General features: G+C 46.9%; 1 protein-coding gene across 3 annotated transcripts in view; it reads right to left on the reverse strand.

Annotated features, from left to right (window-relative positions):
- Positions 1–3,294: 3,294 nt before the first annotated feature.
- NCOA5 (nuclear receptor coactivator 5) overlaps positions 3,295–17,868 on the reverse strand; it is a 30,526-nt gene continuing 15,952 nt past the window's right edge. The window contains exons 3-9 of one of the 3 annotated variants that reach the window (XM_082671239.1): positions 13,086–13,236; positions 12,910–12,942; positions 11,109–11,245; positions 9,448–9,574; positions 7,377–7,576; positions 5,683–6,026; positions 5,082–5,256 (exon numbers count right to left, since the gene is read on the reverse strand). In XM_082671239.1, the coding sequence (XP_082527365.1) occupies positions 5,209–5,256; positions 5,683–6,026; positions 7,377–7,576; positions 9,448–9,574; positions 11,109–11,245; positions 12,910–12,942; positions 13,086–13,228 (1,032 nt within the window). In that variant the 5' untranslated portion in view covers positions 13,229–13,236 and the 3' untranslated portion in view covers positions 5,082–5,208. Of the gene's footprint in view, positions 5,257–5,682; positions 6,027–7,376; positions 7,577–9,447; positions 9,575–11,108; positions 11,246–12,909; positions 13,237–17,868 lie in introns of all 3 variants that reach the window. The other 2 variants (XM_082671237.1, XM_082671238.1) reach the window with 2 other exon arrangements.

Consider the following 17,868-nt stretch of genomic DNA (forward strand, 5'->3'; position numbering starts at 1 on the left):
GAGCCAGGACCTGCCACCCGGGCCCGAGCGCGTCCGGCCCGCGCGGCCCCGGAGCCCTCGCCGCGCCCCCCGCCGCTGTCACCGTTTACATACAGACCCTGTGCCCGCGCCCTGGCCCCCTTCCCCGCTGCCTGAAGCCCGGAGGCCACGTCGGTCGGGGCTGACTCGGAGAGGACCGCCCCGCGCGGAGACCAGAGCCCCGAGCGCCCCGTTGGCGCGTCGCCCTGTCGGCCCCGGCTGCCCTTTTTCTAAGCCCGGCCTCGCCCCGCCGGAGGAGACGCTGCAATAAAGGTCGGAGGAGGCGCAGAGAGGAGCGGAGCTGGGGCTTTGAGGACCCCCGGTAGTCCGCGCGGCCCTTTCCCTCTCTTCCCGCGCCCCGCCCCGTCCTCGCTCTGCACCCCTCCCCCGGCGGCCCGGAGGGCGCGGGGTGGGGAGGCTGCGCTCCGCCGTCTACGTCACTTGTCTTCGCGCGGCCGCAGGCGCCGGCCGGCCGAGCCTATACATAGTGTACAGGAGACATCGCGTGTATTTTTAACGTCCCCATATTTCTGTGACTAGAAGCGCAACGGACTTCTCTTCTCGCCACTGTCGAGCTCTCCCGCTGGGGGCGCCCAGGGAAGGCGGAGGCCTCGGGAGGCTGGGTTTTCCTTGACGTCCGAGAGTTTTGAGAGCAAAAGTGCTTTAGGCCCAGGCGGGAGTCGTGGTCCCTCGACACCCCCTCGACGTCTCCTCACCCTTTCCTCGCGCCCTTGGCTTCCGACCCTTCCCTCTAGTTCTTCTCGGAGACGAAGTGAGACAAGTGTCCAGCTTTTCCTGGATTCGCCTCCCAGCGGAGTGAGCTTCCACTGTGGCTGCAGAGACGGGCGCAGCCTCTTCTCATCGGCTCTTATGCAAGCTGGGGCCAGGATAGGGGAGGGGCGCTCCTCAAGGAAGAGAAACCGAGAGAGACCCTCGCCCCACCGAGGAAGCCCCGCCCCGGTGCCTTCGCTGGGGGAGCAGGCGGCTCTCCTCACTCGGCTTGTCGCCTGCTCCTCCTATCCCATGGCTCTTCGCCAAAGACTGAAATCGGGGAGCTGGAGGGCGTCCCTTCCCCTGGAGTTTCCTCCCTGGGACAGATGAGGGAGGCGGGGGCGGTTCTGGGTTGGGGGCCGGACTCACCGGGGAGGCCCCAGCGCTGTCCCTGATGTTCCCTCCTCTGTGTCCATCTGGCAGCTCTGGCCTCGGGGACCCAGCCGCCTTCTCCGCGTCCCGGGGCCCGGCCTCGCTGCCTCTAGCTGCGTCTCCCAGGCACCTGGGCGTGGGGGAGGGCTGGAGTCGCTATGTGCTTTGTTCTTAGCGCCTCTCTGCCCTCCTCCAACTAGGAGCCAAGGCCTTTGGCTTCTCCAACACCAGTCCTTGGCGCTTCTGCTCCACCAGCCCGGTTGCAGGTGCCCTCTACCCTTAGGGAAACCGCATTGGCCGGGCTCCCTTCCCCCAGGGCACCTTACTAAGGGCGGCAGGCACTGCATGCTCTTCCAGCGCCCTCTGGGACTGGGTACAGTACCTTCAGCCCCAGGGCCCTGAACTTTGCATCTAGTTAGACATCCTGCCCACCTCCCAGAGCTGAGGCTACTGGGTACTCCTGACCTCACCACCTCCTTTCCTTTGAGCCCAAGGCAGAGCTGGAGCTGGTGCCACCTAGACTGGGCCAGGTGTGGCTGGAGGTAGGTTTGGATGTCTGCCGGTTAGGCCAAGGCCCCTCTGAAATTTGATCAGGGGGCTGGATAGATTCTTCCGGGTAGTAATCAGAAGTCGGAGGTATCAGACACCAGCACTCCCCACGCTCATCCTCCAAAGAACCTCCCTCTGACAGACGCAGCTGGGTCTAGCCTTCTGGGGTCCTGAGCACTCCTGGGCTGAAGTGGAGGGCTAGGTAGAAGGGAAAGGGGGTATATTAACATCAGTTAGGGAACCAAAGTTGCACTATCTGGGCCTAGACTGTCTGGTTGGCAAGAGCAGTTTCGGTTGATGAAAACAGACATCCCACAACAAAACCCCAAGTTTTCTGTGCTACATGTGCAATATTTGTTATGAACGTTATCACACGTCACTCATCAAATTATCTTTATAATCATGTAGCTAGATGTTTCATGTCCATTCAAGTGACTTTTATTCTGAGTGCAATATTTCAATAGCCTTGTAGTGATCACTAGTGTTGCTTTTGTTTTAGACGATCTATGTGCAGGGCAATGCAATGAAGTCGAAAACCCTTGTAAATAGGAGAGGTTGCAAACCACATCAGGAGTATTTATTACTATCATTAGGCCTGCCTTTAACTTTCCATGTGTTTCAGTATTCCGCATTCTGCCTCAGTATTGATCTTGTGTCCTCTGTGCCAATATGAAAAGGAGAGGGTTGGTTCTTTCCTTTATTGTTGAATGCTCCCATTTAATGCTTTATAGCTTTTATGTATTAATTTTTTAGACTCCCATCTGCACAAAATGCAATAAAAATAATTTTATTATACCCTTCACAGCCTGAGGTGTGCTGTTTGGACACTCCAGGGGGAAGAATTAGTAGGTGGGAAGAGGGGTGTTAAAAGGTGGCCCTCCAGGAGGACCCTAGACTCTTAATCAGAAACACTGACCACCACTCCAGGCGGGTTGCCTAGTGTACTGATAGTTCTGGGGCCCTGTCCTAGAGGGACAAAGGCACTGGCAGCAGGGGCATTGCACCCACAACATCTCCTATGAGATGGTGAGCACTTCTAGGTCAGGCTCAGCAATGTCAGCATCTTGGTCCCTAATCCACTGGAGGCCTTGTGCCACTCACTTCACCACACCCACTCCAAATTTCCTGATAGGGCTATTAAATGCTCTCCAGAGCTCCTACCTGTGACTCTGCTTCTGCCAACTCCTTGCATAATGGGCTGGACAGAGGGCGGCAAGTGAGACAAAATCAAAACAGGAGAGCACCCCACTCTCCATTCGCCTTTGGCCAGGAAAGGCCTCTTCACAAGTCCTGTTTTCCTTTCCTAGAATAAGAGGATAAGTCTCTGACACAATGCAAGTCTGCCACAAACAAGGATGTTTACATAGCATTATAATTAACCAGCAGGCTTTTGCTCTGAACTGTACTAGGTGAGCTGCATAAGGAGAGAAGCTAGGGTTAAAAGAGGTTCTGAGGCCTGACTGCAGGCTCATGGCAGACCGAAACCCATCAGTGCTCTGTCAGGGAACCTCACCTTCAAACTCTGGGAAGGAACGCTCACAAAGAGGCCCTGCAGATATGCACACCCAAGAAAGACAACACAGCTTTCACTTTTTCTTTTTAATTAAAAAGTAATCATCTCATCTTATTAACAACACAAAAGTTCCAAAGAGGAAAAAAACACTATATAACACAAACAGGTCAGAACATAAAATGCTGCCATCTGGGGACCTTGAGTTTTTGAAACCACTGTTTACTCAGCCACTGGCAGGGACTCAGGTGAAGTCACTGCTCTCCCTCGTTTCTGCCAGGGGCCCCTTGAGACTGATCCGCAAGGCTCTAATGAGCACCATCCCTAGGGAGAGGGCAGCTTCCTTTGTTTCCATGTAGAGCAGCAGCCAGAAGTCCTCCCTCTAGTATCTTCACTCTGGCTCAAAAGTTATGAACAGCCTCCTGTATCAAGAACATGTCCAGCTACCAAAAGTCTGACATCAAAATGGTCCCTATCTCCTGCTGCTTAGAAAACAGAACAAGAGCCAGATTTTTGAGTCAAAAGCTCAAAGCAATCACTGAAAAAAAAAATGGGTGTTCACTGCCAGAGTCTAGAGTTGCCTTCTCAGAGCCGATTCCATTCAACTACCACTGGTGAGGGAGAGGCTAACAGAAATATTAGGGGTAAGAGTGGCTGGGGCCCAGGTTCACAGTTTGTGTTAAACTGCTGGTGACTGGAGCTGTGCAGTCCACGGGAGATCTTTCATTGAAATGAAAGCCAAAAAGAAAAAAGGAGAAAACCAAAACCCAACAACCCTGGGTCAGGCAGAAAAGTGGCCGGCTTGGCCACTCCTCAACAACTCCAGTAGCTGAGTAGCCAGCCGGCTTCTGAGTCCTCAAGCAGACCCCACGTTATGTGGGATGGGGTAAGAGGACACCGTGCCCACCAAGCCCAACCTGCTGCTCTGGAACCCTACACAGGAGCTGCAGGCAGAAGCTCGAGCTCTGGTGGGCCTGTGTGAGGCTGGACACCCATGGTAGGTTCAGAATGAACAAAGGCAGTGGCTTTCAACATGAAAATGCTACCCCAAGCTCACCCAGCTGGGGCTCAGCTGCTTCTTCCTCCCCCGCCCCACGTCCAGCTGACAGAGAGACAACTGAAATACAAATGGAGCCCAGACATCTATACTGCCCATGACCCCAGAGATATTTACTTTCTACCAAAAAAACCCACAAAAAAACAAAAACAAAACCCCCCAAACCCTCACCCTACCACCACCAAAATACACCTCCAGTGCAGTATAAACTCGAACTCTGGAAGGGGTAAGCAACATAGCCTTGGGCAGAAGAGAGGAGATGGTAGAAACTTATGACATTCGATGTGGACCTGGAGAGGTGCAGAGAACATCTTCCAAATAACTCTATTTAGAACGCAAGAGGTGGGAGGCCAGAGGAAGAGGGGACCAGGGGTAGTTGAGATTTAGCCTCAGTAATGCCTCTGGTATGATCCCATGGGGGCTTGGGGCCGCCCCACCTGTGCTGTGGTCTGGCTAACCAGGTGGGAGAGAGCAGGGCCACTCTGTATCAGAGTGTCCAGAGCCTTCTGTACACTTGGATTGTCAAAGTTGATACCTGTGGAAGACACGGGCCTCTGGCTAGCCAAGTTGCTGGCGGGTGCCAGGCGAGTGGAAGGCTGGCCAAAGAGCCCTTGGGAAGGAGCCCCAGGCCTGGGGCCCATGTTCCGAGCAGATCCTGCCTGTCCCAAAATGTTTGGAGGCTGATTGCCAGAGGCCTGTGATCTTTGCTGAGGCTGGCTGTTCGCTGCTATGGAAAAATTCTGGTTCTGGGTGTTTCCGGCAGCAACTGAGGGGGATGCAGAGCTGCTATTGGCCGCAACCGTGCCACTATTGAAGAGGCTGAGGATTTTGGCCTGAAGCTCTTGCTGGGAGGTGGGGGGTGCCGCTGGAGTGGGTGTAGCAGAGGGGAGCACTTGGCCGCTCTGGAGCGTTTGGGAGCTTGGCTGTGTCTTCAGCGAGGCACCCGAGGTCGCCCCGAGTGGTTGACGGGAAATCGGGCCTACAAGACAGAAGGAGGAGGTATCTGGTTGAAAGTACCCTCCATGGGCAGGAGGCTTAGCAGCCCAGGGAAGAACAACAATCACTGATCACATCAATCACACAGTACACAGACTATAACATCAATTTCCCAAAGGGGCCACTTCATGGTACGTGCTGTTCCCAGAAAACAGCTTCATTCCTCCAGACAACTACTTAAAGAAAGAAGGGCGTCCACCTTGGTTCCCAGGGAGCCAGCATACTAGCCCACCCACCACGTTAACTACAGAGCAGAGCCCAGGTCTTAAGTTATCATTACACCAGCATGGCTGGCCCACGGGAGAGCCCAAGGGATGCGCTCATTTCCCTTGCCCACCCCAAGAGCCCTGGGCCTGCCACCCTCCCAACAGAGCCTGGGGATTAGAGAAATGCAGAGTCAGAACTTCACCTCGGCCCTGCCACGTAGCTCACCAGGCAGAGAGTCGGCGCTGCTCCTCATCAGCCGCTCCTTCCGCTCTCGAAGGTAGTTGATGATCTTGTCAGTCTCTTCAGCAGTGAGGTACCTGTTGTCGGCCAGCAGGTTGATGAGGCTCTGGATGGCTGGAGGGTGCCCCCCGCGCAGTCCCTCCTCAGGGCCTCCCCGCTCTCTTTCCTGGAGGAGGGCTTCATCGGCCATCTTGGCCGCCTGTCTGGCAATCTCCTCGCGTTCCTTCTCCCGGCACTCGTTCTTATAGCGCTCATAATTTCTGGCCACCAGCACCATGGCATCTGCCTGGGGCATGTTGCGATGCTCTGCAGGAGGGAATGACCTGAGTTATTTTCTCCCATGACAGATCTGAGTGCCCACCTACTGGACTCTACCAAGCCCTTCCTAACCTCAGATGAGCAAGAAAACCATTACAGTGACAAAAAGCCTTGGGATGGGGATGGGGAGAGGCTGGGAGAGGAGGGGGATGAAGGTTGGGAAGATAGGTGAATGGATTTCTTTGCTGGGCAACAGACACCCTTGTACAGAGCTAGTTCTTTGGGGAATTCTTAGATCACAGACGTGTAGTAAAAACCAAAGAAACATGACAGTCTCTCACAGATTCAAAAAGACCATGCGGAGAATAACCACAGGAGGCAGGCCACGGGGGTCCAAAAAGCCCTTCTGTAAAGCCTGGCTCTCTACTGTGCTCCTAAGAATAGAGCTGTTTTTTTAATGTATCAGTTCAAAGGTTACGGATTAAGATCCAATTGTGACCCTAAATAACCTCCTCTCCTCACCCCTGCGCAACAATGATTTACAGCGTTGTGAGACTTCTCAGCACTTGATAGAAATGTCTTCACACATCCTGAGGGACTGTTCCTCAGAAAGACAAATGACCCGCTGGAGAGGCTTCTACACTCTATCGTTATGGGTAAAACTGGTGGGGCAAATAGAAAGCCCCAGGGTGGCGGGAAAAGCGAAAGGTCTGTGCTGTGAGCGCAAGCAACGAGCAGGGAATCAGCTGGCTGAGTCTCAACAATCTGGGAGCAAAGGACTAAAAGCTACTTCAGGGAAGGACTTCAAGGAACCTACTCTGGGCCTCCTCCCTGTTCTCACAGCCCCTCCACCCACTTCTCTAGCACACTTACAGAGTATCCTAATTGCCTGTTGTATGCTTTGTCCCTCATTAGAAAATCTGGTGAAAGCAAGGACTCTATTGCATTCAGTGTAGTATGTGCCAGAGCTGCGCTGGAGCCGGCCCTCACTGGTGAGAGCAGACTGTGTGCATCTCTTCCCAACTTGCCCTGAAGTGACTTCATGTTGGGAGCTTGATATAGAACACAGTGGGAGTATTTACACCATGGAAATCAGCAAATGCTATAAACCACACCGCCCCCCCCCAGAACTGGTTGTTAAACATTTGCCAGCACATCACTGTATATACCTAAGTGCTAAATATAACGTCATATACAGCAGGCCCAGAACTGTATCCAGTGAAAGAATATCAGACGACTAAATGACTATGCAAGTCTCTGCCGTGCACTTATAAAAGGGCCCTACTACATTTGAGCTGAAATACATTTACCTAAAACCTGCTGCTTCTGAGTAAGGCATAAAAAAATTAATGGACTAGTGACTACTTCTGAAATTCTGACCCGCTTGGGCCTCCATACCTTGTGGGGTTCCAAACATGATGTTGACTGTACAGGAGCGGTGAATCTGGTGTTGCTGGGTGATGACAATAGCAAAGGGAGACCCTCCCCTGCTAACATCCTCCAAGGCTTGTGACAGTGACACCTCTGTGTTGAGGAAGATCAAGTCCACTACCATGCCTAGGTCTCGAACCTTCCGCCCCACAGATTCAGCATAATCTCTGTAGAAACAAACAGGACCCAGTGAGTACTCCCTGACCAACTCCCAACTCCCACTGTGGCACCTCAGCTAGCTGTGTGAGCTCCTATGAAGACTTCAAATCCCAGCTCTACCAGTGTCTCCCTAGCGCCCTCTTCAGGCTCCAAGAATCTAGACCAATTCCTTCTCTATATTGGCTCAGAATGGTCACACATAAAGTTGCCAATAGCACAGTATTTAGTACCCAGGTCCTTCTCTTGATTCTCTACTCTGATGTTCATTCCTAAACACCATCCTGATGCCTAAGACTTGTAACACATGTCCGTCTTTGTAGAGGCTACACAACATAGTGGGAAAAGCATGGGTTCTAAATGCTAGAAAGACAGGCTTGGATCCTACCACTAACATTTACTTGCAAAGTTGAAGCTTTAAGCAAGTCCCTTTACCTCTTACAAACCTCAGTTTCTTTACCAGTCAGACAGGATTAATATGGCTCAGCTCATACGTCACTTCCTTGACTTTCTCTGCAATCTAAATCAGATCCTTGATATATTTCTTATAAGACACATCACCAATACATTTATTTCTGTCATTTGTCCAACTAGGGTATAAGCTCCACAAGAGGAAGGGGCCATGTGTGTTTGCTTATTAGCATTACAGCTCCAGGACCTAGCACCTGTCACACATAGAAGAAATTTGATGAGTGAATACACATGAAACAGGATTACTGTGAAGATTAAAAAATTTATTTAAGTGCCTAGCATGTAGTAGTTCGGAGTAGGTGCTCAGAAAATGACATTATCATGAGTCAAAAGTGGGGGGGGGGGCAAAAAAAAAAAGCCATCTGCAAGTTAAAGCAGCATCTGTTTCTAAACAAGGCAGCCCAGAGCCTGTGAATGCTGCCTGCTGCTTGGTGTCTCAACACCTATTTCCCTAGTCTCTGCCTTGAAATTAGCTCTTTAACCCCAAACTGCTAGAAAATACATGAAGTTATTTACTAACCACTTGGGGAAAGGGAACATAGCTACTCTCAAACTTGCAAGCTGCTATATACTCCCTTCTACACCCCTACTCTGCTTCTTCAAGGAAAAGAATGTGAAACAGAGGTAGAGTAAAATACTGCTGTAACTCTGGCTTGGCTAGCATGGTCACCTAACAGCTCTGCAAGGCCACGGCACTTCACAAAGCAAGCCTGGCTCTTGGCTGACAAATGCAGAGACGTATGCCTTCCAAAGTACTGGGGATTCGGTGTTGTCTCACAAAGGGGACATTTATTGCTTTGCCTGACCAGCATATATTCCCCTTTGATTTTCCTTGGGAAGGCACCCCTTTCCCACTCAGTCCATATGGTTCCACAGGGCTAATTCCACTTTTAGCTCTAGGGGTGGGCACATGACCTAGCCCTGGCCAATCAGGGCATCCCAGCATTGCTGGTCAGAGTGATAGTTCAGGGATGGGAAAGTAAGCCTGGGCAGTCCAATGAGAAACAATTCCAGGACTTCAGGTGGAAGCAATGGGAAAGAGCAGCTCTCTTTCCACTGGTTTGCTGAGCTAAGAAGATACATGTCTAGAGCCAGTGCTGTTCTGCCTTTTTGAGTAGAAAGCTTGTCTGAGAGTGAAGGCAACAGAGAGAACAAATCTTTATGACTTGTGTGACCCTGTATGTGGCCATGCCTGAACTTCCCAGTCAAGCAAACTAAAAATTTCCCTTTGGGCCTAAGCCAGTTTGCAATGGGTCTTCTGTCACCTACAAGTGAAAGAACCCTGGTTAACACAGTATAACAATGCCAGAGTACACAACAGCCCAAGTTAAGTGTGTACAGCTGCCAAGGAACCTGAATTTCTCTTCTGATCCTTCTCCTCACTCAGGAAAAATATCCAAAGGGTTCTTACTTAGTCTGCTTGTTGACCACAATCACAGAACAATCAACAGGCCTCTCAGCATCAAAGCGTCTCTGGATTTCCTCAAAATACTGACGATAAAGCTCTTCTCTACGCCGTTCCTCACGTTTCAAACGCTCTGCAGGATGACACCAGAGAAAACTGAAACATGGACCGTGCCTTTCTATAAAAATAAGTCACAGGCCTTATTTTCAATCCTGAACTACTTGTAGGCAAAGGTCATAACACACACACACACACACACACACACACACACACACACACACACTTCTCTGAATTAATCCTCTAGACTACCTCCTAAAAATAACCCTTATTATTGTCTTTTACTATTATAAATCCATTGACATGGAATGATTGGATTCAATGGCATGGTTGTTTTAATCTCATACATGCTGCCAAAATGCCCTCTAGAAAGGCTGTTACTAATTTATCCTTTCACAGGGGTGGAGCACCTAGTGCTATTTCTCCACATCTTAGTCAACATTGAGTATTGTCATTAAAAAACAAAACAAAAAACAAACCAAAAAAACCTCCTGCCAACTTGATAGGTAAAAGATGGTATTTCATTATTATTCTAATTTTCATTTTTGGGACAACTATTTAAGTCCCCTATTGACAGGTAATTGTAATTTGTTTAAAAAAAATCAGGCAGTAAACAAACAAACACAACCCCCACCCCAAACAAACAAAATCAGGCAGTAAAGTGTAAGTTTTGTAACAAATTAGAAATGAGGTTCTTGGGCTTCCCTGGTGGCACAGTGGTTAAGAGTCCGCCTGCCAACGCAGGGGATGCGGGTTCGGGCCCTGGTTCAGGAGGATCCCACATGCCGTGGAGCAGCTAAGCCCGTGCGCCAAAGCCACTGAGTCTGTGCTCTAGAGCCCACAAGCCACAACTACTAGCCCACATGCCACAACTGCTGGGGTCCGCGGGCCTGGAGCCCGTGCTCTGCATCAAGAGAAGCCACCGAAGTGAGAAGCCTGCGCACTGCAACGAAGAGTGACCCCTGCTCGCCTCAACTAAAGAAAGTCTGAGAGCAGCAACGAAGACCCAATGCAGTGAGAGAGAGAGAGAGAGAGAGAGAGAGAGAGAGAGAGAGAGAGAGAGAGAGAGAGAGAGAGAGGGAGAGAGAGAGAGAGAGAGAGAGAGAAAAAGAGGTTCTTAACTTGACCAGGTGTAAAACAATCTAAAAATCTTTGAAGATGTATTGAATATATTGAGAAAATCAAGGCTTTTATCAATAAAAAACATGTTTGTCTTTACCTAAAAAGTACATGCTGTTAGGTAAAAATTATAAATAAAACAAAAAACCCCACATACTACATAGATAATGCAAACAGTTTTACTTGGTCAATGAGCAAAAAAAAAAGCAAATGACCTCTTCTGCTCCCATCTTTTGTTCATTTTTTTTCTTATTGCTGGAATTTTGTATTTATTTCTTCTTGTTAGATGACTAAACCAGATAATGGTACTACTTCGCATTTTAAAAATGATTTTCAAGCTGAATGTTCTCTACACATGAATAGGATATTTGCATTTCTTCTTTTTGTGAATTGCTTAGCCAAGTCATTAGCCCCTTTCCAGTTGGTTATTAGCTTCCTCTTTCTTTTGTAAAGTGTCCTACCAGTGCTAAGTGCTGTTTCTGCTACTTTACCTTTTGCACGAGACTGACTTTCTGGGCCTGGAGGGCCTCGTCCATCAAAGCTATCTCTGTAACGGTCAAAGTAAGAGTCATCCTTCCTCCTGCAGTAGTCATCCATTCGCAGGTATCGGTCGTAAGAGCCTTCTCTCCTGAAAAGTTACAGAAATGTGCGCAAAGTTAAAAGTCTTATCCTGCAAAAATCAAATACAGAGAATTCTTCAAGACCCAGTTGTCTGTGAGGAAGTAAGGCACAGTAAGGCATAGGACTTTGGGATCAGACAAACGAAATTAGTATCTGGGACTCACTGCTTATCAGCTCTGTGGCTGGGACTGAGTTAACCTACCTTCCAAAATGACGGGGAGGATGTACAGAAAGCTCTCAGCATAAAGTAAGCTCTCTGGCCTAAAGTAAATACAAAATAACTGGTAGTAATTATTATTATTATTATTATTATTTTAAATTTTATTTATTTATTTTTGGCTGTGTTGGGTCTTCGTTGCTGCACATGGGCTTTCTCTAGTTGTGGTGAGCGGGGGCTACTCTTCGTTGCGGTGCGCAGGCTTCTCATTGCAGTGGCTTCTCTTGTTGCAGAGCATGGGCTCTAGGCACACGGGCTTCAGTAGTTGTGGCTCGAGGGCTCTAGAGCACAGGCTCAGTAGTTGTGGCGCACGGGGCTTAGTTGCTCCGCGGCATGTGGGACCTTCCCGGATCAGGACTCGAACCCGCGTCCTGTGCATTGGCAGGCGGATTCTTAACCACTGCGCCACCAGGGAAGCCCTGGTAGTAATGATTGATATTAGTTTTGAGGAACCATTCCATGCCCTCATCCCAAGTCTCCTTCCCTGTGCTTTTGAAAAACTGTGGTTAAAAACCAAAAAAATCAAAAAATCCACATAAATAATTTTCCATCACCCCAAACACAGACTCAACCCCCTTTGCTGTTACTTTGTCTCTATGAATTTGCCTTTTCTAAATACTTCATATAAGTGAAAACATGTATTTGTCTTTTGTGTCTGTCTGGCTTATTTCACGTAGCATAATGTTTTCAAGGACCATCAAGGTTGTAGCAGGTGTCAGAATTACCTTTCTTTTTATGGCTGAATAATACTGTTTTATGGATATATCACATTTTTTTATCCATCTATTGATGGACATTTGAATTGTGTCTACCTTCTGGCTACCGTGAATAGTGTTGCTATGTACATTCACATTCACCTGTGTGAGTTCCTCTTTTCAATTCTTCTGGATATATATTCAGGAGTGGAACTGATGGATCATTAATTCTACTATATTTAACTTTTTGAGGAACCGCCCAACTTTTTCACAGTGGCCATACTACTTTACATTCCCACCAGCAATGTATGAGGATTCCAGTTTCTCCACACCTCGCCAACACTTTTTTTTAAATAAATTATTATAGCCATCCTAGTAGGTATGAAGTGGTATCTCACCGTGGCTTTAATTTGCATTTCTCTGATAACTAAGTATGTCGAGCATCTTTTCACGTATTTATTGGCCATTTGTGCATCTTCCCTGCGGTTTTGCACTGCCAAAACAATTTGTACTCCATCTTTTTTTCCATTTGCATGATGTTGCCTTTCAGAGGCCACAGGGAGATTCATTCACTAAGCACAGTTCATCATCATTCACACATTCACCACATACTTATTAAGCAGCACATCTACCATTTGACAGACATTGGAAATATAGGGCTGATAAAGTCACTGCTATACAGAGCGTTCCATTAGTTCAGCAGAACACACATAAAAAAGACTATTACAAAAAAACCAAGCAGAATAGCTATACAGGTACCTGTACATGGGATCTCGGGAGTCTCTCATATCTCTATATCTGTCATACATGGGGTCCCGGTGATCTCGAAAATCCCTAGAGTCTCTTAGGTCACGAAAGTCTCTAGGATCCCTCATGTCCCGAGCATCACGCATACTTCTGCTGTCTCTGTGATCCCGAATGTCTCTGCTCTCTCTGTGGTCCCGCAAATCTCGGGGGTCTCGCATGTCTCTGCTATCTCGAGCATCCCGGCCATTTCTGCCATCCCTGGGCTCTCTTCTTGGACTTCCTCGAATGGGGGATCGATCGCGTCTTGTATCTCGGCTGTCTCCAAAGCCATATGGATCCCTGTGGGAGGTAGCAAGAAAATGCTAAGACAAAGAAATTGAAGGAGCCAACCTTTCAGCTCTTTATTGGAGGAAGCCCCCACCCTCCAAGCATTTTTCTCTAAAATACGGCAGTCAGTGAGAACGTGATTAAAATTTTAAGGATAGTTACCATCTGGTCAGCAAATAAAGACTAGTAGGTTCTAGAATCTCAAAAGATTAGGATATTGAGGGAAGAATGTATGATCCAGAGTCAAAAGTTCTGACTGGGATTATAGTGTCTATCAGCCTTCAGGGACTAATTCAGTATTCTGTATACATGTCAAACTATCATCTCTATCTCAACAGATTTTCAAAGTGAAAGTGTCTTCCCTCAGAACCTATTTCCTCCCATCAGACTTGTTCGAAAGAGACTTTAAAAGGGGCGGAACGTTGCATGCGTGCGTGTGTGTGTCATAATACGGGGCAAGACTCATGAAGAAAAAATGAGCAAACGGCACCATCTCATACAAAGTAACGGTGATCAAAGGCGTTGTCCTTAAAGTACAGAAAACCGTCACTTAAAACATCTAGCAGGATTAATCAAATTAAGGGGAAAAAAGAAAGAAGTACAATATGAGACATACAGTCAGGTACAGGTACACTCAGTTTCTCTACCTTCTTAACATACTTATTGAGAAGTGGTCTCTCTCAGTCTGAGGTTTATGTAGAACCTGGTTCCTTTTTTGCCAAGGTGTTTTTTTGTTTAAAAAAAAAAAACCAAAAAAAACCCAGTATTTGAAGTCACAGGTATGTTTGGCCTGATCTGCTTCAATATTCTTCATGAGACATCCCACCCAACTGGGAACTCATCCCCAACTTCTTATTCAACCCAATCAGGCCCAGACTGACTTTTTCATTTCTACCTAAAATCATCTTCCCATTTACCATGGTTTAAGTTCTTGAAAGTTAACTGATTTTTCCTCTCTATCTCCACTAAGTCACTTGAATCCTGTTTGTTTTCCTTGTTCATTCTCATTGGATTTCTAAGTTCAATGCAAACTCTTATTTTTATGCTGGCACCACCAAGAGTTTCCAAAAAACAAAATCAAAACCCAATCTTCCAGATTTCAATTCATTCAGCAAATACCAGATTAATCATCTGAATTTCCACCTGTTACCAACTGCAGCTTGGCTATCACGCTTCTGGGCACCCTTCCCTAACAGATCTGGCCCCTTTGCATTTATTATTTCTCCCCCATTTCCTGATCCAACCTCCTTAGTTTTACTTAAGCTGTTCTTATGACTTAACTCACACTACGCATCTCAGTATTTCTGTTCATACGGCTTTTCAACATGGAATGTTCTTCTTGCACTAACTCTGGTGTCACCCAATCCTCAAAGGCAAGTTCATGTCCCATGTCTTCCAAGGAATCTCTAATCTCTAGCAACCGCTGACCCCTCCTGCTAAACTCTCTGAGCACTTACTATTTCTATTACTCATCTTGATCTGTTTACCTTTTTACGTCTTCCCGTGTGACCCACTTTAAGGATTACCTCCTCCATAGAACCTACCCTGAACTCTTGATCTTTTCCAACAAATATGCTCCTCCTCCATTCTTTTCCATCTCATCTACCTACTCAGTTGCTCAAGCCAGGAAACTGGATGTCATCCTTTCCTTAAAGTCGCATCCACTCTTCCAATCACATTTCCAAATTCTGTTAACTCTTTCTCTGAAATTAATGTCCATTCTGCCCGTTTCTTTACCTCTATAAAGTACCACTGAAGGCCAACCCCAAACCATCTCTCCCCAAAACCACAGTAAGAGCCTTCCAAAGCAGTCTCCTCACCTCTCCTCTTGCCTGTTTCCCAATCTTTCTCCAGATTACTCTAAAGTGATCTTTTACACATATAAAACCCTTCACTGGTTTCCCACAGTATTTCGAATTCAGTCTAAAATCTCCACTGAGGCTAGTAAGATTCCCCCTGGCCTTGGCTCCTGTCTTCTCCAACCTAGTCTCACCTTCTCCCTAGTTCACCACTTTCTTACCATACTGACTTTTCAGCTATAACTAGTCAAGGTTTTTCCTGATGCCTCTACTTGAGTAGCAGGAACGAATCCATACTCATTTTCCAGGTCTCAGGCTTAAGTATCCCTTACTCCCTGATTCTGTTAGTTTAAAAGTTTATCTTCTGCCCCTAAATCCTGGCCACTTTCTCTCACAGCACTTTGTTTTCACTCATTTATCACAATTTGACGTCATTTATCACAATTTGACGTCATTTATCACAATTTGACGTCGCATTATCAATTTGTTTAATGTCTGTTTGCCCTACTAGACTGTAAGTCCATGAGGACAAGGACTGTCAGTTTCACTCTCCATGATAAAGCCACCGCATAGGTTTATATTGTCTGGCATGTAGCAGACTCTCCATGAATATGTTAAATGAGTCTTGCTCTGCACACATATTTCTACTGCTGCACTTATCACACTGTTCTGTAGTTATTTGTTTACATGGCTTCCCTACCAAACAGTAAGCTCTTCCAAATGCTTTGTATCCATAGGACACAGAAAAGAGTTCAGTAAATGTTTAATGAATTGAATTGTTCAACTAAAATGTAAGCCTCTCAAGAGCAGGCACCATGTTTTCTTTATAGTTTTGTTATCTACCATGACTACACATATGGGCATTCATCATGATGCCCTCAGCTTGAAAGAGAACCTCAATTTCACTTCATCCACATGGTCACAGCAAAAACAATTTAAATGCCAATTCTGCTTCTATGAAAAGTCCTTGTCATATGTTTTAAGGCTCACAAGTACTCCTGATTTGTGGGAGCAAACATATGGGAGACTAGAGAATTTAAATGAGGACAGCTAAACATTTTTCCTATTAAAATAAAGTGCAGACTAACCAAGATTTTTACTTCAACTTTTATTATGTCACATAAATCCGCCTAACACGTGTAACATCTGATCTAGTGTATAATATGGGCAAATACCCAGGATCTAATGGAAAGGGACAACTGTAAAGTATTTCTGGATTAATGATCAGCAGATAAACCTGCCTTGGGGAGCAGTTAGAAACAGTTATTAGAGGTGGAATCAGATTTCAAGTGTTCCCTGGCAATCAAGGCTGAAAGGGATCATGAACCTGACAGACCACAGACCACACAAAGCCGTGGGCTGGTGAAAACAGGGGTGGGGACAAGAACACCATGTCAGAGCATGTTTCTCACAGACTCAGGATAATTATAAATGCCATATTTGGTGCTCATTCTTTTGAATCCACTGAAATACCTTACTCACCTGTCAAGAGTTTTCCCTGGAGGTTGACCATAACACCCTAGATTCCCCAAATCTGGGTTCGTGCTTCCAGTTTGGGAAGGCAAGCACTCTCCTCCCCTCAATGAATCTAAAGTCTGTGTGCAACAAAACTACAAATTTCCCCTCAATTACCTTCTGGGTAAAAATGTAGAAGAGACAATATTCACATGGGGAAGAACCAAAGGAGTGGTAGAAGCAGGAACAGAGAGGATAGTAATTCTCTAAAATGAAAAGGCAACGCTTTTTTCCTTTCTCCAAAAGACGAGCAGTATGGCAGACTGCTGCTCTTCTGGAGGCAAAAACAAAAAACCCTTTAAGGTCACTTTAGAACCCAAACAAAGAACTCCCCAGAACAAAAGGGCTCCTGCTTCTGGCCCCAACATGTTTCTCAAAGCAAGAACCGGGTAACAAAAAGGTGGTAGTGTGCAGGATTCAGAGTGCCGCAAGGATGAAGCCTGCTGAATGAGATGCTTGACCTCAGATAACAAATGGGTTAGAAGTAAGTTTCTGGAGAATACAGTTCACTATATCATCCCACAGTACCAGAGGTGTTTAGCTGGAGACCAATGCATTGTACCCTCAGGTACTAGGTCACTAGAGGCTAAAAAGAAACTGAATAGTTGTTAAAGAAATTTCAGAACCAGAGTCCACAAACTGAAGGCAAATGATAAAACCCACTAAAATTCTGTTGCAAATTCCTCAGCTATTCAGCAGGAGGGGGGAAAAGGCCAAATACTCTTTGCCTTGAGAGAAATAAAGTCACACCATTTGGAAACATCTGAGAGGTAAGGAGGGATGGGTGAAGGGAAAAACCATGGCAAGTGAGGTGCTTCTGGTAGAAGTGCTTCTCTTCCTGGGGATGATAGGGGTATGCAGAGCACTAGGCATTTGACAGCTTACTGATAAGATGATTATCTTGGACAACTGATGTACTTTGAGCTTCTCTTTGTCTAGAGACTGAGACCTCAAGCCCAGGATGGTGTCCTTTGGCCTTGGCTGTACAGAAGGTTAGGGAGGAAGGCCTCTGTCCTATTCTTTGTCAGCATCTCCTTTTTTTCTTTCTGTTCACATTAATATTTTCCTTGGGAGGCCAGCCTTTTTTTTTTTGCTCCTGAAAAAAAAATCCTTCATCAGCTCTTCGTACTTCTGTTCTGTCACAGATACTGTCCACAAATACCATTCTCTAAATGGCCGGCTGCTGTGTGATGTTGATCCCCCACCATGCGCTCCATGCTGTTAGAAACAGAGACAACAGACTTGTACAGAATTTTGCCATTAGGTGCAGGTAGGATAATGGGGTGCAATGAGATATCACACATTACAAATCCAAATTTTATAAGTGCCC

Source organism: Grampus griseus, assembly GCF_964374135.1.
Source record: "Grampus griseus genome assembly, chromosome: 14".
Classification (NCBI taxonomy): domain Eukaryota; kingdom Metazoa; phylum Chordata; class Mammalia; order Artiodactyla; family Delphinidae; genus Grampus; species Grampus griseus.